A 21,901-nucleotide genomic window follows, 5' to 3' on the forward strand; every position below is an offset into this window, starting at 1 on the left:
CCTTTTATGTGAAATGCCAGCCAAGAAGAACACCAACTAAAAAAACTTTAGAGAAGCTTATTGCCTACATCTTCATTGATAATTCTGGTACTTCCTTTATGTCATTGGCTATCAGCATGAAGGACAGATGATCACGGATTTATCTTTGAGGCACACTTTGAATGCAAAACTCTATACATGCAGCCTATCTTAGTAAATTCCGGGAAAACGCTATGGCCTATAATTTCTGCACCAATGAATTTGATCAACACAATTAAATTCGTAGGAAAATCAGATAGCTAGAATCAGATCTAGTTAGAATTGTTCCCTGTCAAAGCTCCATATCCAGCCACCAGGTAGCCCAAGTTCACTCAGTATGAAAAACAGGAGATGAGGATTAAAAGCTCAAATAATAACCCTATATAAAATATTTATTATTTTAAATTACATGAACCATCAGCTTATCAAATTAGTAGGGCAAATCTAACCTGAAAATATATCCACTTAGTTTGAAGTAAAAGAACATGAACAACACAAATTCTCACAAAAAAGTATACCGTAGCTCGAAAAATATATTTATATCAAACAATGCACAAAGTATGTTTTATAGAAATATATTTTTCTATTTTAAGAATTTGTGAATTGCAGACCTTTTTCATACAGCAACAGACTGGACTAATAATATGTTGAGATGATAAGGAGTCATCACAATTTCAAACACTATTTTATATCACAACACAAAGCACAAAGTGTTTTGAAAAATTAAGTCTCTAGAGTATTAGTATGTATACAAAATATAAAGGTTTTCTTAATCTATAATATCTTATAAATTCTATCAGTCAGTAATAAAACTATACATACAGTTTTAATTGTTTCAAGGAATAGTTTATTAGGTCAACTTGGCCATTTAGTAACACTTGATTTTAAAAAGAAATCATGTTGAAAATTAGAAAATTGAGCAGTAGTTACAATATAAATGCAAAAGGCCTAAAAAGTAAAGCTCTAGCCTTTGTCATGAATAACCACTTTAAAAATAAAGATAAGATACCTAAACACTAAATACTTTTCTAATGAAGAAAGATTAGTTAAATGCCAATCTAATGACTGTTACAACATGACAAATGTTTGTTTTTAAATGATTCATTCTCAAGAGGCAATATAGTAGGGTTATGATTCATTTCCTGCAGTGATTATTTTAGTCCATTATTCATTTCCTGCAGTAGTACTTAACAGTGCTAGCTATCTTATTACTGAGAAACTCCTCCTGCATCTACAATCTACAAGAAATTAGCTTAAGAATGGACTAGATGTATTTTACTTTAAATCTGCCAAATACAGTTATACTGTAACATTTCTTAATAAATTTGACCAGGGTATTTATTATTAAAATAATTTTAGAACTAGAGCCTAATTTATAAAAAAGTAGATTTTCAAAAAGTCTTGAAAAACATACAATTGATTATATTGCGAGAAAACTTTTTTAATATCTTAACGAATTGCAGCAGACCTGCTGGGTTGAAAAATATTGTACCTGTACAATTTTTAAAGTTGAGATCCGATTATTTTGACTGAAAGATAGTCATTCACACAATACTTACTCTAGAAATTATAGCTACACAATATAATAAACTGTTGCATTACACAATGATACATCAAAGCAAAAACTGATCCTCCAGGAACTTGCTGAAACGCACACAAAGAATAAATATAGTTGAATTGATAGATAAGTTGCGACATCTACGCCAACCGCATAATACGCAAGATTCTGAGGAACAGAGAGATGATATCCAAGTAGAGACTGAGAGCAGCAAACACGTACTCCTCGGGGGAAATAACAAGCTTGTGTTTACCTCCCACAATAAGTTGAGTGTCGTGGATCAACAACAGAGAGTAGACAAACGCTCCGAACCCGGCGATGATGAGTTGAGTCGTGCGATCATATGGAACGAACAGCGAACCAATGCCGACAGTGACCAGAATCATCAACAGGACAAACATAGTTCCGTGGCACATGGTGAAGTCAATCTTGGTCTGCCAAGCGAAGATCGTGAGGCTGATAGTCACAATAGTGCAAATACCCAGTGCCCAGTACACCTGCCGAGAAGAACATAACTTAAAACATTTGATAACTAACTAATTAACTAAACCTTTTTATAGATAGTCCTCATTATATGTGATCCCGATTTGCACAGTTTTGAATGAATGCGAATCGTAGTTTCATAATTGTACATTAGGATTTTGATGATCTAAAGGTAGGTTAGTTGAAGCATAAAGGGCAAATAACATAAAAATCTATAAAAATCCAATATAAATCTAATATAAATAATATATTACCAAGATACTATTATTTCATAATGCTCGCTGTTAATAAGAACATATATTGGAATAATAGTTATATAATTTGATCGTTTAAAAAGATCAGAACAGAATACGTTAAAAAAATAGTAGTGCAGCTGAGTAATTTATTAGCAAGGTGACATTTCAGTAATGGTAATATTTCGTATCCTATTACGTTAAATAACAGCCATCTGTAATTCATACTAAGATGTAAGGGGTAGAAGAGAAGAATGCAGGAATGAGTAGTTGATGAACGGTGAGTTATGCAGCACACTAAATAAGAAAGAGTAGGTGCTGAAAGAGTGTCAAGTGTCTTTTGTAGGTAGGGAATGGGATGGTCTCCAAGTACTGAGGGCTCTCCCAATATGGTGTACTCTGTACAGTCATACCACACGGACACAGCATGCCATTTCATGGTACTCAATCCCACATCATCATGGTTGGTGGTTTATGGTAGGGTCGGGCAACTAAAGTTCATATGATTGAGACTCTATGCAAGTAAAATTCAGCATTTTGTTAACAAAATATTTTAAGACTGTTGGTTTCATCAAAATAATAGCTATATTTTCAAGATTAACCTGTTAGATGAGGTTTCAAGAATAATGATTTTCTGCCGATCGCAGTAGCCTATAAACAGACCTGTTTTAGGAAGTTTTGCACTGTGAGGAATGAATCACAAGGATTAGCCTACCAGTAAAAATGTTATGAAACAGTAACAGAGCTAAGACTAATAGGCTAGTCTATTTACTTCTTCTAAGTGGCCTTATAATATGTATAGCCAAATCAGTTGGTTTGGAAACCATGAAACCAACCTCCTCTTTCTGGGAAGCAGCACACACAACTCCAAGAAGAAAACTAAAGGACAATGTGAAAACTCCAAGGAAGATGATGTTGGCAGGAGCACGTCGCCGAGCGTTGGTGGAGCATAACAATATGATAATAGTGACGATGGCGATAATAGCTCCGGCCAAAACACTGAAACACAATCACTTTGTTGGTCGGTTTTAAAATACTAGACAATGTAACAGAGAAGGGTAAAACATAATTACATTAGTAATCATAAACTTTTAAAGGACGAAACAATTGTATTACAATTGCATTAGGACCATTAAAGTCACGTGGCTTGGCTATATAAATTCAAGATAAACCTTTGTAAAACCAAGCTAGACATATCTAGTTAGGAACTCCAAATCATTGTATGGTACATAAATTTAATGTGAAGGCATCAAAAGTGGTCTATTCTTTCTATTATCATGTTAATCCACATAAAAGTTTGATCCCCAGTCAGTCACTGATAGGTGGCTAATGTATATAAATATTTGTAAATTTGGCATGTGGTTCAAAGTTTTGACAATTTATGTGTAATAATAATATCTCTGGTTCTTACCAAAGAACGCAATCAGGGGTAATATTCCACTACGGCCGTTTCGGAGATGACTCCATCGAGTCGGTCGTTAGTTTTCAAGTCGTGCACACGCTCTAAATGTTTTTGTGTTTTCGTGTGTCCGTCCTGTGCTTATATGTGTATTATTTATTCAACCCCTGACGCAATGCAAATGAAGAAAGTTCGTGTTAAATGTGACAAGACTATAGTTTAGTGTACCACTACGCTCCTGACGATGGAGTCATCTCCGAAACGGCCGTAGTGGAATATTACCCCTGATTGTGTTGACGGTAAGAACCACAGATATTATTATTATATTTTCATGTAATCTGCTACACTCAAGAATATACTTTATGTGTGTCGAGACCAGGGTTGCCACCCATCCCGATTTGGTCTAGGCAGTCCCGAGTTCGGACCCCTTTTGCCAACGTTTATGTATGTGCTTACCCTGGGGGAGGGGCCCCCCCGATTTTCGCCTGACTAATAAGTGACAACCCTGGTCAAATTGTGCCAGCTTGTTAAAGGGTTAGTTTTAGATTTTATGAAACAATTTGAAATGCATCTAGATCATATCTATAAGTATAAAAGAGGATGTTTGTATATATATTTGTTTGTTTGTTTGTTTGTTTGTTTGGCAGTGATAAACTCAGACACCGCTGAACCGATTGCCACGAAACTTGGTACATACATGTAGAATGTCATGGAATAGGTTTATACACCATCAATTTCGTGATCCGTCCAATCGGCTCCGCCCCAGTTGCTCTGGAGATTCCCATGTTAACCTTATGAGAAATGGAATTAATGAATCTTAACAGCTGTTTCAATTAAACAAGTTGGTTCTGTTCTATGATGTTCAATAGCATTAAAGTTACAAGGATTACCAACAGGGTGCAGCACTATTATTTTGATTGTGATTCCTACTATATCGGACAGACTGGTAGATGTTTTAAGACCAGATATAAAGAACATATAAGTGCTATCAAGAAACCAAATCCTGTCTCAAATTATGCAGAACACATCCAACAGTATTGCCACGACTACTCTGAAATTAATAGTTTAGAAATACTCCACATTGGTAGCAAAGGTCACAAACTTAATTGTATTGAAAATTTCCACATTTACACCAGTACAGCTAAAGAACCGAACTTAATAATTAATTCCCAGACTAATTCAGCAGCCAATCCAATTTTTGAGACCATTGCAGTGATAAAGTTCGATCAGTCGGTCGTCAGTTTTTAGCCGTGCACGTGCCTTAATGTTTTCGTGTCGTGTTCGTGTTTTGTGTTGTATGTACTATTTATTAAACTTTGACGCAATGAAAATGAAGAAACCACGTAAAAAAAGTAAATATGTAAATAGCTCAGATTAGTGTATAATGACTACGCACCCGACGATGGAGTTATCTCCGAAACGGCCGTAGTGCTCAATTAACAGGATTACGAAGACTGTAAGTAACCTTTATAACTATTATTTTTTTTACATTTATGACAACAGCTAATTTGCAACCAAAAGGTGAGTGAGCGTAACGAACGAACTTCAACCTGGAGGCGAGTTAGCGTAGTGAACGAGCTAACCTGAAGGCAAGTGAGCGTAGCGAACGAGCTAACCTGAAGGCAAGTGAGCGCGGCGAACGAGCTCCAACCTAAAGGTGAGTGAGCGTACCGAAAAAACTTCAACCAGGACGTGATTGAGCCATGCGAACGAGATCATCTTGAAAATTAAGAAGTTAAACGGGGCAAAGCCCGCGGGATTATAAATAGTCAAAGGCAAGACAACGTCTGCCGGGTTCAGCTAGTAATCTTATATTCGTTTTCATTCTTGTACGCTATATGCCATTTAGTCACAGTGACCAAGCAAGAAAACCCAAACAAAGTCAGTAAAAATAGTTCATTTTATAGTTAAAAATGGTTTCTTAAAATAAATAGATCCAAATGTTTACCAGGCCTACTTACAATGAATATTTATGTTACTAAAAACCATCTTAAAATGCATATACATAAGACTGAAGTTGCAATACATTTACAATATCTAGGATAGAAAAACATCTTGTAATTAAATATAATATTGACACCTAAAATGCATAACAGTAGAGTACACTTTACTCACATACAACACAGTAAATGTATAAGAGGCAAATAAAAATACTAAAACCTCTGTTCGCTAAACTGTTGTACTCTGCAACTTAAATTCGGGTGAATTATTGAAACAAAGTTAAGCCTGTAACTACATTCTATTCATAAAATATCAACTTACAAAGGTGCTCCATTTTCATGAACAAACTGCTTCACTGGTTCAACGTACATGAAGATTGAAACAAAACCAAGGGATATCATAAGCTGCACCATTAGGATCCCATACACTTTCCTGTAAATCATGATTGTGGTATTACTTCTTTTATTTTCACTATCAAAAATTTACCATCTGTAGCTAGTTGCAAACACACCGATTTTACATAATTGATCAAAAATAGGTTGATATTATACTACAATAAATTTTTACAAGCCAGGGGTGGCCGCAAGGGGGCTTGACCGAGGACCCAGGAGAAAAACAGGCCATGCTGCAGCGTGGGCAGCACACCACTATGCCATAGTGGTTTATCTATATAAATAAAATTAGAGTTTTGTCTGTACATTGCTCAGAATCATAAACTTTTAGGTTATTTTTACGTTTTATACATTAGAGAAACCGAAACAAGTCTCATCTAAATTTCTGTCTGTCTTCATGTCTGTTACGACCCAAGAGCCATTTTACGCGGCCTACTCCTGAAAAACGAGAGTACCTATCAAGTTCCAAATCATTTTAATGTATTCACTGGATTGGCGAAATTGTCTTTAGCCATTAAAATATGGCGTCACCACTTTGTAAATAAAATAACGGATGTTTAAAAACCCAATTTTGTGTGATTTTTTGTAAAGTTTTCTCCCAATGTTTAGCACATATTCTTCTATGAAATAACGAACAGCTGTTCAAATCAAGATTATTTCTTGTAACTGTCACTCATATGTTTACATTGAATGTTGTTTACAAATACCGCAACCATTTCCGATCACGTTCTGAAAGCAAATCCAAACCAATTAAGATTAAAAACGTTTTTCCTTACATAACGGATTTAATTAATCGCAAGTGCAATAATATGTAGGGTAACAGTAAATGAAAATAGATATTCTTTGTGTATAAAATTGTTTTTGAGTTTTGATAACCGGGAAATAGACCTTGAATCAGTGTTGTATATTGCTGGGAAACTTACATTTTTTAAATGAGCTTTTTCAGTCGAGACTCGGCACACGACCGACGCGCGTCTACTTGTCCATAGTAAAAATAAAAGTAGGCCTACCGTGTATTTATGTTTTATTCGTCATGTGTATAAGTGTACAGTTCGTGTATGTGTTTCAAAAACTCCAAGACGCACCTAATGGGGAAGCTCAAGACCTTTAGGACTGATGATGGCGATTTAATTTCGCCGAAATGCATCTCCTTTAATAGGATACATTAGGATCGACCAGCGGACACAGGTAATTTAGCCTTTTATTGATTGTCATACCGATCCGGAACAACAACAAACGACATAAAATGAAGTTATGTATAATAAATAGTTTGGCCAGCATATCTGAAAATATGCAAACCAACTGCTGTTCTTATTATCTGTTCTTATTATCCAATAAGAAGGTTTCAACTGATTACTATAAGATCCCCATGCGTAGAACGGGTACACAGCTAGTAGTTGTACTAAAATCTGACAAACAGTCAGCTTATTTACCTAAAACATATGAGATGTGGCAGTGAATCTATCCACTAGTGTGATGTCATGGAACCTGCAGCATGGCCTGTTTTTCTAGTGGGGCCTTGGTTGGACCCACCAACAACCAACAACCGTTGCAACTTGCAACATTGCCAGATGTTTTGGGGGAATTTTTAAAATAGCTAATATTTTGGGTAGATTTTAGCTGATTAGTTGGTTAGGACCATAAAAGATTTATCAACTGTATGTTTAAAACTTCCTTAATTTATTACAGGGGTAATTATGCAATCACAATTCCATCTAACATTTTATCATGATACTAGCCGCTATAGCCGTGCCTTACAACAGGGTCAGTATGCCAAAGAGACAAGTTGGTTATTTGAAAATGCCTTAAAAATTGTTTCACACCAATCATTTAATTTAGAAACAAAATTGAACTGTATTACTTAAATTTATAATAGTACATTTTTACATTTTTAAATAGTACATTTTTATATTTTTAAATAGTATATTTTTGCTAACTCAGACTGTGAACACTTATTTGGGCTACTGTACGAATCCAAAATCAGTGATAGATTTTAAGAAAAAATCAAATAACATTAAGAGTAGTTTGTACTGTAGGCTAAACGAAAAGCATCCATTGACAGGTTTGGAACTATTGGAATGTGCTTTTCGTTCAAGTTACGTACTATTATCAAGTTAAGTAATACAGTTCAATTTCGTTTCTAAATTAAATGATTGGTGTTAAATAATTTTTAAGGCATTTTCAAAAAACCAACTTTTCTCTTTTGCATACTGGCCCTGTTGCAAGGCACAGCTATATAGCGGCTAGTATCATGATAAAATGTTAGATGGAATTGTGATTTCATAATTATCCCAGTGATAAATTAAGGAAGTTTCAAACATAGGCCTACTCGATTTGTGCTTTGGTAGTAGAGCGGAATCTTAATAACAAAACCTGTTAAAGAGATATCTAACTGAGAATTTAGCCTACCTGATAAATCCTCGACGGATTGATTTTTCAGTGAAATCCAAGTTTTTGAAGACAACTTCTTCTCCATTATTTTCATATCCATTTTCAATATCCTCAGTTTTAGCTTCCATCATTTCTAGTGAAGATTCACTGAACTATCTAAAGGAAACTAAGGTATTGTATCTGAAACAAAAGTTATACAGCATCGACAAAACAAATTATTGATACAATGTTTACAAAGTTTAGGCTACCTCTAAAATGAATGAAAAATCATATTAGAGTAAGGTCTCGCATTTCTAATAGACTTATGTAAAAAAAATGTACAGTTGCCCAATAAGCAAGAGTTTAATAGTGACATTGTTTAAGTTGTTTACTTATGTTGACCTGGACAATTTTTTTCCTTTTAATTGACTGTTATAGCATGAAGACAAATTATATTTTGGAGTGGATAAAAATTACTAGGTTTCACTTCCAGATACAGTAAAGGCAAATAAAACCAGAATGCCACACGCTATAAGCTTGACAATAAGGTATTGATGGCCTTAAAATAAGTCAACATAAACTTCGATGGAGATCACCATAACTGAGCTTGAGTCTGTTGGAGAATAATTTGAGGTCCATTATTATAGGCCTACGGTACCTACAGTCAAAGGAACCAAAACTTTTGTAATAAGAGAAGGGATTACAGACTCGTACACACCGGAGCGGGACAGCGGCGGGAGCGGAAAGAGGGGGAGTGACTGACGATAACCAGCAGCAGCACTACGTGGTGGAAAAGGGGTAGCCCACACTGAAGGGGCAGGCAGCGGAAAGCGGGATGTCTCCTCAGTTAATTTTCAGCTTAGTTTAGTGAATGTTTATACAGTGTTGGAAAATAGAGCGCTACAAGTAGCGACACTACAGTAGCACGCTACTTTTTTTGTGTGGCGTTAGCTCTAGCTACGCTACTTTTCAGGGTTTTTAGCTTTAGCTGTGGCTAGCTACATTTTTTAAGTAATTGTAGCGGAATTTTAGCTACTTTTCTCGCTACATTAACATTGATTGAGGTAGTGATTTTTATCACAACCTTATGTTAAACAACCTCTTTCAAACTGAAATTTTCAAGAAAATTAGGCCTAACTACCTTCTTAGCTTCATATGGTCGCAGCCGTTTCATTACCTATTGCAACGTTGCGTGGACATAGAGGGTGGATCTGAGTGTTATCCATATTTTTGGCTCTCATTTCCTTCATTTGCTACTCTATGATCACCTTTACTGTCTGATAAAATAAAATCGCTAGATGCAGACGGCGTTTAAACGTTACCGGTGACAAGAGAAGCTATTGAATGCTTGCAAGTGATTGACAGAGAAATTAGTGATCAATTTAGTTTCTTTATTTTTTATTGATATTTTCAACTTAGGTTTTAATGGAAACCAAACACTAACCCTTAAAATAATGAGAAAGCTGGTCTATCAACCTTTGCTTCAGCCAAGGCCGCACTAGATATACCATATATCTATACCATAGGCCTATGTATCCGTACCTATATCTAGTGCGGCCTTGCTTCAGCTGTTGATTGTGGTTCATCATCACAAGCCCTTCCTTGGTTGGATTACCAAGATTTTTCAAAAGTTTACTAAATTAACGAAGAGGACATTACCTGATGAAATTTAAGATATGTCTAGACTAGGTACATGATAATTGTAACGAAAAAAAATCTACATATAACATGAAGCTTACATTGAAAAAATAGCATAGTTTGCTCCTGCTAACAGCTCTTGTCAAGGACTATTCCTATTGGATTAATATACGAATACCAAGTTCAATTAATAGGAATATATCTATTTAGTCCTTGTAAGAACAAGCCTACTAGCCAACTTGTTACCAAGCCAAGTAGGCCTAAGCCTAAATTGTATTTTCACTTTACAATTTTCAACAAGTTTAAATTGAAAAGCCGATTTCAGAATAAGTTGCTGAATACTGTTTTGTGCACCAACGTTTGTTGAAGTACAATTTGCCCTGTGCATAATGGCAAAGGGCATGACAATTCCTTGAAATTGAATAGTGTTATTCATAGAACAAGTAACTTATCAAATGGTTACCCTAAACGTTATAGCAATGTAGTTTTTATCATTAAAAATAAAGAAAGGCAATAAACTCCAATTTCAGTAGGCTAGGCTCTGTCGCACAAAAGAATATTTTTAAATAATCGTTTTACAGTTTTATTGTTTTTAATAGGTCTACAGTGGAACCTTGATAACAAGTCAACCTTTATAACAAGTGTCATTTTCTAATCCCCTTGAATTTTATCTTACCCATAATCAGAACATGTTATTGTAAACCTCAACAAGAAGTCGACCTCGATAACAAGTATTATTTAATAATCCCCTAGAGACACTTGTTATCGAGGTTCTACTGTAGTTGATATTAAGACATCTATAAATGAATGAGCTTTTAAAATCTATCTATATATTAATTACGTAAGCCGATTCTTTGCGTCAAAATTGTGGGCAACTGGGAAGTCGTAGAACGACGGGAGAGGGCTCAAATTAAAGGTCTCGACCCCGTGACGGCGGGAAAAATTGTGAAATTCCCCAAATGTTAATACAAAATTAGATATAACGTAAAATGTTCTCCATAAGAATAGCATTAGAAGTCATTTACTGCTGATTTCTGTTTACTTCAATACAGCTGATCGTGATTTATCATCAAGCCAGTAAGCAATATGAAATTTCTGGATTATTCATTTGCCAGTCAATTCTGCAATGTACTGTATACTATATAAAACCATGGGAAATTTTTTCTTCTAATTGGAAGGTTATTGCTGTGTTGAAGGAATGTTTAACATGAAATAACCACATTGACTAAGTAAAAAACTATTCAAGATAAAATGGAAATCTTCTGCTTTGTTTTGATTTCAAAACATATGTTAAAGATTTATGCTACACATTTTTTGGTACTTTCCTGTTAAAGGGAACATTCATTATTATCGATGATTTATTTTCGATATATCGATATTTTTGTTTTACTTCACGATTGGTATTCCTTCTGTTTTAATATCTTCAAACGCATTTAAATTACAAATTAATAACTAACCTTATTTAGGCAAAAATAATAGCCTATATATTGGATTAGGACATGAAACTATTCTAAACTAACCTAACATAACTAACCAAACCTGCTGTATAGGCTAAGTTACCGTTTCAAAATTCCATTTGATAACAGAAAAGGCATATGGGGAATAGGCCTCCCTATTCCAACTACAACCAATTACAACTTATTTTGTATTCAGTATCATCTTGCTCATCTTGTACATCATCCTACTTCATATCTTGTAAACCCATACCCTCTCATCTGCCTGCCAAATCTTACATCCTATGTCATTCACCCCACCCCACACATACTAGCCTACATATCATTACCTACCAACCACAAGTATTAAATCGCACCTTACCTTGCATCCACCACGCTCACCCATCACCTACCATAGCATCCATCCATCCTCCTCCAAACCTAACCTAACCTGACAAACCTCTGAAACAACGAATTAATAACCATGACAAGGTCATCCCAAACCAACAATCAGGGCCCTATCTACCCCTGTGCTATATGTAACATAGAAGTACGAGAAAACGACAAAGCAATTTAATGTGATTGCCAAATATGGTACCATATAAAGTGTGTAAATGTCACCGACAGACAAGCAATATAGGGCGCTTTCCCTAAACAATCATTTCTTTGACTGGATGTGTAAGACCTGCTCAAGTAGGACTAAACCCACAAAAAAAGATTCACCTGACAATAACCCAAGCCCAGACCCAATAGGCCTACTGCCACAACTGGAAGTCTCCCAAAGCCAAACATATAAAAAAACTGACCAAACAAACAAGATTGTGGAACTTCTGTTAGAAGACATAGACACCCTAAAAACCCAATTAGAGACAAAAAATGAAGAAAACCTAAAACTATCTGACATAATAGTCCGCAAAATGGAAGTCATATCGAGACTTGAGGAAACCATCCACGACCTAGTAAAAGATACCTCTAAACTTCCCTCAAGCCCTGAAAATAACCAAACATCTACAAACCCGATTACTGACAAACCCTCCGAGAGCGCCCGACACCCAAACCCGAATCAGGAGACCAGCCAGCAAAAACAAAATAAACTCAACCCAACCGCAAACAAGTATAACTATAGGCCTTAAACTAAATGCGCCCAACCCAGATGCTAGAAACCTAAACAGCCAGAAGCCCAAAAAAAGTACACTACTGATCGGAGACTCAACACTAAGAGCTGCAGCAAGCATTATAAAATAGAACCACAAGATTGATGTCTTAACCAAAGTCCGATCTGGAGCCATCATAAGAGACCTGAGTCAGTACCTAAGCGAAGAAGATAAACTGCCTGACCAAATAGTTATAAATATTGGATCCAATAATATGGCACACTCAAAAACGCCCAACCATGTTATGAGGCCGTTATGGCTGACAATAGAGGCCGCCAAAAAGAAATCACCACACACTAAATGGTTTGCAAATGGCATAATGTATCGAAGGGACATAAGAGACAAACACATAGAGGAAACAAATGCAGCACTAAACTATATGTGTAATGAGCTCAAATTGAATTTCATTGACACCAGCCTAGCCTGCCAAGAAGACTGCTATGGACCCGACAACATTCACCCCAACCGTAAAGGTGCCACTATTCTTTCTAACATTATCATCGAAAAAGCCAAACTTCTCTTCACCAACCCACCTCAGCCTAGCATGGAAGCCGATCCTACCACCCATCCCAGCCACAAACCAACCAGTGAACACCCATGCCCTTACACACCCAGTCAACACCAGAACAACGTCCCTCAGCCAACTGAAGAAACCCAGGAAGACTCCACCGACCAACAAATACCCATCAACTCCCAATCAACCACAATAAATACCAGCAACCTAAAACCGGCCCTGTCCTCAAAAAACATACAAACTCCCCCCCCCCCTCCTGCCCCAAGCTAAACCTAAAATGTACCACACCAAACCCACCACACCAAAAACCCCAAGAAACAACATCCACAAAAAAAATCACTCCAAAAAAATAAAAATCTTTCACCTCAACATTCAACGAGGGCTCCACGGTAAACTAAGTAAATTACAATCAGAAATCAGCTTAATAGACCCAGACATTATCATTATATCCGAACACGGCCTAACAGAAGAACACATCAACCAAATTAATCTACCTGACTACTCCCTGACTACGAGTTTCTCAAGGATATTACCTACATAAATGGGGAGGGATAGCCATCTTCTCAAAAAAATCAAATAACAACTCCTACTCAGAAATCGACACCAAGCCACACTGCGAGGAACTTGCCTCAGAACTGGTTGCCATACACCTGCCTGAACAACAACTAACAGTGATTGGAGCCTATAGATCCCCCTCTAAACCCATCAAAGAACTTACCAAACACCTAGATCCCTTCCTGGAAATGTACTCCAAAAGAAATAAAGATATTATATTTTTGGGAGACATAAATGTAAATATCCTACGCCCGCACGAACCAGACACGCTGAAACTAATAGCTTTTGCAGACCAACACAACCTAGAGATCGGAAACATCTTGGCCACTAGAATAACGGAAAGTAAATAAAAGAAACGTCTTATAACACTTAAAACATATATTTACGCTTATACTGTTACTCACAAGACGGTAAATATACAAAAACGAAAAGTAGGGACGCCATTCAAGATTCTTGTCATTCGCCTATTGGGTCTGATGATGATTGGAGTGTCCAATCGAAATTGATCACCACTTACCATCGTTTTTGTATATTTACCGTCTTGTGAGTAACAGTATAAGCGTAAATATATGTTTTAAGTGTTATAAGACGTTTCTTTTATTTACTTTCCGTAAATTTAATAACACGTACAATGCTGATCAAGAAGTTATTTACTAGAATAACCCCCACCTCGGTCAGCAGTATTGACATCTACCTTACAAATCTAGGACTCCACAACACTGTCCTAAAAACCCACAAAATATCCTTCTCAGACCATCTGGGAATCAGTTGCACCATAACAAACCGCCACAACCTAAGAAACCAACCCATTAAGAAACAAGTCAGGCCTATTACAAAAACCAAACTAGACCAGCTCAAAATAAATCTCAACCAATGTGACTGGAGTGAAATCTACACAGCTCAATCAGTCGACGATAAATATAATGCCCTTGTAAATATCCTAACATATGAAATAAATAATACTATGCCGAAGATTAACATAAATTTAAGGAAAAAACCAAATTATACTTTCTGGGATGAAACTATAATCCACAGCCAAACTTAAAAAACTACTTGACACCGCCCATGACAAATATCTGCTCAGTGGCAGATAGGAAGACAAAAAAATCTACAGTAACTTCAAAAGAGCATACGACCTAGATGTAAAAAAGAAGAAGTCTGAACATACAATGAGCATAATAAACAATGCCCCCAACAGAAATAAGACGGTATGGAACATCATAAATAAAGAAAGGAAAAATACAGACAACAAAGTGAACAATATCACCCTCAACTCAGATGGACACCAAATAACCAACCCAACATCGATCTGCAACACCTTCAACAACTATTTTATCAACATCGGTAACCACGCACTACAAAACCCAAACCTCAACAAAGCATCTGATCCCACTCAACCGGACGTGACACAGAAACCACACCTATCTGCCTTCAAACAATCACCCAATATGAACTCGATAAGCTTTTCAAAATCCTTCCTCCAAAATCCTTGTGCGGACTGGACGAAATCCCAAACAAAATCCTAAAGTACTGCAAGAATGAACTGATCCCTCCCTTGACAAATATTATCAATACTTCCATAATACAAGCCACAGTTCCACAAGCCATGCAACAAGCTCTAGTCTACCCCAAATTCAAGAAAGGAGATGCCACCCTAACCGAAAACTATAGACCAATTTCAATATTACCGGCCCTATCCAAATATCTGGAAAAAATAATCAACTCCCAAATAATAACTTTTTTGGAAAACAACCACCTATTAAACGACAACCAGCACGGCTTCAAAGAAAAGAAATCCATAAATACCGCTTTGGCTCAACTCTGCAACACCATAACCAATATCTGGGAGGATAAAAAAACAGCAAACGGCATATTTCTAGATCTCCAAAAAGCGTTTGACAGCCTAGACCATAACCTACTTCTCCATAAAATATCAACCCTAAACATCAACAACAAAGCTCTAGACTGGATAAAAAGCTACCTCCACAACAGACAACAACTCATTGAAATTGAACACCAAAGTGGGAACTTCATTACCAAATCCAGATCAAAACTGCAAACCATCACTCAAGGCATACCCCAAGGCTAAGTACTAGGACCCCTACTCTTTCTGATCTACATAGACACCTTCCCCACCCTCCTACCAGCAGACAATTAATACATGTATAATGTTTGCCGATGACACGACCATCATAGTCCCGGGCACACCAACACCCAACCTAACAGAAAAAACAATAGACACAGCAAAAAAATCTGCAATAGCCTAAATCTCCGAATCAACGAATCTAAAACTGTCTGCCTGAAATTCACACCAACAAACAATCCTTCAACCCAAGAAGACACAACAAATGCCAACCCCACAACCAAATTCCTCGGCATCATTCTTGACCAGCAACTAAACTGGCACCCCCACTTGGAAAGGCTCCAGCGAAGACTCTCATCAGCTATCTATGCCCTTAGAAGACTCAGGGAAATCACTAACGAAGAAACCACCAAGATGGCTTACCATGGAATCTTCGCTTCACACCTGAAATTCGGCTTAATTGCATGGGGAAGTGCCAGCGAAAGCCTATTAAAAGAAATACAAATTATTCAAAAGAAAGCAGCCAGAATCATAGACCAATCCCACTACCTTGAACACTGCAAGCCCCTTTTCATAAAACACCAAATCCTAACCCTAACCTCCCAATACATATTTGACACCATCAATTTCATAAAACAAAATCCGCCTGAAACCAGACAAACATGCCACAACCACAACACCAGATCAAAATCAAACTATAACACCCAACAAAACAGACTAAATAAAACCAACAAAACTCCCACTGCAATGGGAGCAAAACTCTACAGCCTACTTCCACAACATCTCAAAACAATAAATAACACAAAAAAATTCACTGCTGCACTAAAAAACTACCTCCTTCAAAGACCATACTACACCATCAAAGAGTTCTATGAAGACCACAACTACTACATAAATCAGAAATCAGAAACGTTTTATTGTCCTTCAACATTTACAACAAATGCAATAGACAAAAGTCAAGAAAATTCAGCTATTACACAGGGCTACTATAAGAAGAAGTGAGAAAGTAGTAAATGACGATTCTCCAGTCTCTACGACTGCGATGAAGAGGACTATGTAAGATGTACCGGTATGTAAGATGTAAGATGTAGGCTATCAAACGAAATTTTGAAATGTTACAGCAAGTTTGGTTGGTTAGGTTAGTTTAGAACAGTTTCATTTCAATATAATATTTTTTTAAATTGTTTGTTGATACTGAACAATATTTATTTACTGTATCCTATATCGTACTTGTCAGCTGATATGTTTCAATTTGTTACTATCAATATATCAGATGGAAAACAAAAATATCGATATATCGAAAAGAAATCATCGATAATAATGAATGTTCCCTTTAACAGGAAAGTACCAATTTTTTTATATTAACTAACATTTTTAATTTGAGATTATTGTAGTGTTTTATCAATATTTTGTATGAAATGGAATAACCTCAACGGCCAACTCTTAGAAAACAACCTGGAAATAAAGATGAACTACGTTCGTACAGGCAATATTTTTGTTCATTAAGTTGTTCTTGTAAGTTAGTTCATTCTAAAAGTTCCAATGGGCGGAAAACATATGTTTTAGAGGACATTTTAATGAGGTACTGACTGTTGCTCCAAGGAAAAAATGTTATAATAATAGCCTAGCATGCACGGTAGTAAAGGGACTATCCATATATAACAGTAAAACCTCTAAGTAGTTTCCGTTTCTTAAAACTTACCAAAAATATACATGTCGAAGATGCTGATGAAAAAGTTATTTCGTGATTGGTTTCGATAACTGGGCAATGGAACCCTAACCAGTTGCAAAATAGTTAGGAATCAGCGTTGATTAGGCCATATTTTGATAGAATATGTGAAGTCAATCACACCTTCATAAGGAATGGCCACCACATAATCTTACACTAGGTTAATGGTAGTTTTTTATGTTCATCAGAAACAAATTTAGCGTTAGGTTTTGCCAATGGGATGCCTAGGCCTATACTTTACACTAATTTTGTTAAACCTTTACAATAGGAGCATGAAATTAAAAATAATAACTGGGTTGGGGTGCTAATTTATCGGTTTTGACCAAGAAATTAGCTTATCTCAACACCTTTATTTGCCCTTCATATTTTACGAAGACAATTTCAAATATTTCTACCTAGGAAGCCTTTTTATCATCATTAACCAAAAGATCAAACCTACCATAATAAGCCAATATTTATTCTCAAACATGTTTGCTGTCTTTAGCAGAGTTAAACCATTGACTATTGGATACAGAAGTATTAATAGAGTATTAATAGTCAAAGGTTAAACCTCTGAAGTGATTCAAATTATTTATTGAAAATAACATCAACAAAAGCAAACAAAGACAAACAACAAACTATTTTTTACAAAAAAGATATGTTGTACTGGGATATCCATCCTGACACATGAATAAATTTGATTCTGAGTTTGTTTAAATATTACAATAATTTGTTTTACATTTGTGATTTTTAGGGACTTATGTCCCTACAAGCCACTAGTATAGTTTAGTTGTATATCCTTTGAATTTAATGAAATTTATATAAAAGATGCTTAAAAATAATGCAATATTTAAAAATAAGTGTACTAAAAATGATGGAACAACCAACTATATTTTGGTTGTGTTGCTGTAATGTTAGGTTTATGATGCCAACAAATTAAATACAATCTAGGAATAAGTTGTTTTCCAGGTAATGTTGTTTGAGTGTTTGTTCAATAAAAATGTTGTTGCAATTAATTTTACATTTACCTCATATGTGTGGGCTAAAAGTACCGTACCTAACGTCTTTAGAAAATAGCTAAAACTGTAGCTATAGCTACGGTACATTTCATTGTAGCCGTGGTTGTAGCTGGCTACTTTTTCGGAACTGTAGCTTTAGCTAAGCTACTTTGTTTGGAAATGTAGTAGGCTACATTAGTTTTAGCTAGCTATATTTTAAACGTAGCTTCCTTAACACTGTGTTTATATTATTGTGTTTTAAGAGTTCAAGTTGTGAATCTGAGGGCACAAGGAAAAGCATTGGCGTCGTCAGCGTCAACACTTTAGGGGAGACAAACGGGGGGTCCTCCGGGGGGCTTGGGGGGTGTGGAGCACCCCCTCAAGGCAGGGGGGTCCTCCCCCGGGAACATTCGGAATTTTCAAAGCCGTTTGGCGACTTTCTAAAGCTATTTTTAACACCTAAAACCATGCCCAACTGTCCATAAACTCCCATTTCACCTGTTGTTTGTCATGAGCAAATAGACACCTTAAAAATTAAACTATGACGATCGCATTTAATGAATTTCAAAACACACTGTATAGACTACGGCCATATCCTCCTAAAAGCTGTTGGGTGACTTTCTAAAGCCATTTTTAACGACTAGAACTGTGTGCAAAACCTCTTGTCTTTGTCATGAGTAAGTAGACATTTAAAAAATCAAACTAGGCCTATGTTGAACTTGCATTCATGAATTTCAAAACATAGGCCTACCGGTACTGTAGACTACGAAGCCATATCTCCTAAAAGCCTTAGAACTTTGCCCAATTGTCATAAAACCTTCCATTTCAATATGCTATGCAAGCAAGTAGACACGTTTTTTAACCTTACGTTTTTCTCCATTTCATAGATCTGTCACAATATGTAGCCTATAGTATTGAATTCAGTAATGGCATTGCCAATATAAACTTTAACACTAGTGTTTTTTTATAGGCCTATAGTTAATGGTAATAGGCTACTGGTGCTACCGCTGATTGCTGATTGATGCCTATGTAAAGTCAGTGGCTAGTAGACAGTTTCACAACTATATAACTATGAGTATGGAACATAAGGAAATCCCGTCCTCGCTCGCGCACTTGGCACTCGCCTTTGCCCTAGCATGTCTACAGCTAAATTTGAGATGAGACAAAACTGACTTTTCAAATATTGGGGGGGACGTGTCCCCTATGTCCCCTATGGCGGCGACACCCGTGAGGAAAAGAAGCTTTCCTCTTGCTAGCAATAGCTAAGGATGCAGATGAAGTTGCACTCTTGCAACTCTCTAGTGGTCTGTTTGGGTTCATGAAATTTATCAAACTAGAAATTTACTTGGCGAGTACCATACCCTTAGGCCGGATAGAAAAAAAAGACAAAAGGTCTAAGTTATAAGTATTTATTTTAGTTTGACCATAGCATGTTTTGATGAAACTGAGGATTTGATAACAGAGGACATACTAAAACTGCATATGAGCCATGTGGTCCCGCTTGTATTCGTACAAAAGGGGGATGGCGAAGTTTCCATTGAATTCCCCCCCCCCCAAAAACAGGGTAGGCTGAAGTACGATGTTTGGAATGTCTTACCCCAAAACTAGGTGAAATACGGGGATTAGGGAGAAACTTAATTGGCTGCACTTTAGTTTACGCGCTACACTCATTCTAATGAATATATCAATCGATATATCGATTATTTCATTCGAGATATCAAGTTTGGATTGTTAGGTTACAACCAATGAAATAACCGATATATCGAATAAGTTAATCTATATCGATATTAATCTATAAGATATTAATCTTAAGATTATTAAGATATTAGATTAAGATATTAATCTATATCTATATCTTAATCGATATTATTCATTGGAATGAGGGTAGAACGTAATCAAAAGTGCAGCCAATTAATCCTCCTGTCAAAAACGCCCACTCCCCAACCCACACCTACCAATAACTTTGGCCTAGCCTATAACTTGAACTGTCAAAAAGCTCAATTAATTATACATGAGTTAAATTTGATCAGGGTGTTAGCCATAGACATAAATTAATTATTGTAATAGGCCTAACTTAGTGTGCCATTATTACACAGCAATAAGCTACCGTATTGGTGGTTTTTCACAAAAAATAATATTTGACGTTTGAAAAAGTAACAATAGGCCTAGGCCTAAGTTAACATTATTTTATAAGTTTACTTCGTAAATGTAAGCTCAATCTTTTGGTGTATTTGAGGGACTAGTCCAACTACTAGCCTCAACAGTATCATTACATTACGATATGATGAAAGACAAAACTTACAATCAGTAGATAAGAAGTTTACCACTGTCACTGTCCGAGTGTCCACTCACTTCCATTCCATCCACTGTCCCCTCGCCTGTCTGCTGTAGTCGCCACTCGCCAGTCGCCTCTCCAAAAGTCAAAACAAAAACAGACTACAGAAAAGCTACAGAGAAAACGAGAAAACTTCTTGTAAGAAGTGACAGATAGTAAACTTACTCGACTCCGACTGGGGGGTCTCCTTCTGTTCTTCTTCTTCTTTTCACGAGGCCGTCCATGGAGGACCCAGACCCCCCCCCCCTCAAGACTACAATTTAATCCTGCCCCGCCACCGCGCCCTCCCGGCAATGATTTTCGCCTATTGGGTCTGATGATGATTGGAGTGTCCAATCGAAATCGATCACCACTTACCATCTTTTGTATATTTACCGTCTTGTGAGTAGTCAATGGTAACAGTATAAGCGTAAATATATGTTTAAGTGTTATAAGACGTATCTTTAATTACTTTCCGTATCTTTTCAATCTATATACACAGTTGCTGTTGTACAACAAATTTAAAGCAAGGTAGTTAGTATGGTACTCTAAGTATTTGGCACTTCTTAACCTTGAAATTTCTTCTTTGACCGTTGGGGTTCGAATGTCCCTATGAAGCACTTCGCTATTAACGAACCATGGTGCCTGGAGAATGTGCCTTAGAACCTTGGATTGGAATCTTTGGATGACGTTCAGATTTGATTCACTGGATGTCCCCCACAGTTGGATACCATACGTCCATACTCGTTTTAGAATAGTTTTATATAAAAGTAATTTATTTTCTGTTGTTAATTTAGAGTTTTGTTTTAATAGCCAAAAAAGATTTCTAAATTTTAAATTTAACGAAATTCTCTTGTTCCATATGTGGCTTTTCCAAGTGAGTCTTCTATCAAGGGTCAAGCCCAAGTATTTAACCTCATTGCACTGTGGGATTTGAACGTTGTTTGGGGTAACTGGAGGACACGTGTCTAATTTTGTTGTAAAGGTTGTATGGACAGATTTACTCTCATTTACTTTGATCGCCCAATTTTTTAGCCAATTGAGATATCATCGGGTCCAGTCTGCAACATTTGTGAAGCTATCACAGGGTTTTCATGAGAGGCTAGCAGT

General features: G+C 36.4%; 1 protein-coding gene across 2 annotated transcripts; it reads right to left on the reverse strand.

Moving 5' to 3' along the window:
• Positions 1–392: 392 nt before the first annotated feature.
• On the reverse strand, positions 393–20,963 carry LOC129004102 (protein lifeguard 3-like). Of its 2 annotated transcripts, none has more exons than XM_054432500.1 (5): positions 20,780–20,963; positions 8,434–8,571; positions 5,954–6,064; positions 3,129–3,291; positions 393–2,073 (listed from the first exon to the last, which is right to left on the reverse strand). In XM_054432500.1, exons 2-5 carry the CDS (start codon positions 8,544–8,546, stop codon positions 1,717–1,719), a joined length of 744 nt encoding a protein of 247 aa, XP_054288475.1. In that variant the 5' UTR covers positions 8,547–8,571; positions 20,780–20,963; the 3' UTR covers positions 393–1,716. The 2 variants fall into 2 exon arrangements, with proteins under 2 accessions (XP_054288475.1, XP_054288474.1); XM_054432499.1 differs by having other exon boundaries at positions 8,434–8,595; positions 20,780–20,962.
• Positions 20,964–21,901: the final 938 nt, after the last annotated feature.

The sequence above is a fragment of the Macrosteles quadrilineatus genome, unplaced genomic scaffold (genome assembly GCF_028750875.1).
Source record: "Macrosteles quadrilineatus isolate MER2022 unplaced genomic scaffold, UCM_ALF_1.0 Scaffold_9__3_contigs__length_116548681, whole genome shotgun sequence".
Taxonomy (NCBI): domain Eukaryota; kingdom Metazoa; phylum Arthropoda; class Insecta; order Hemiptera; family Cicadellidae; genus Macrosteles; species Macrosteles quadrilineatus.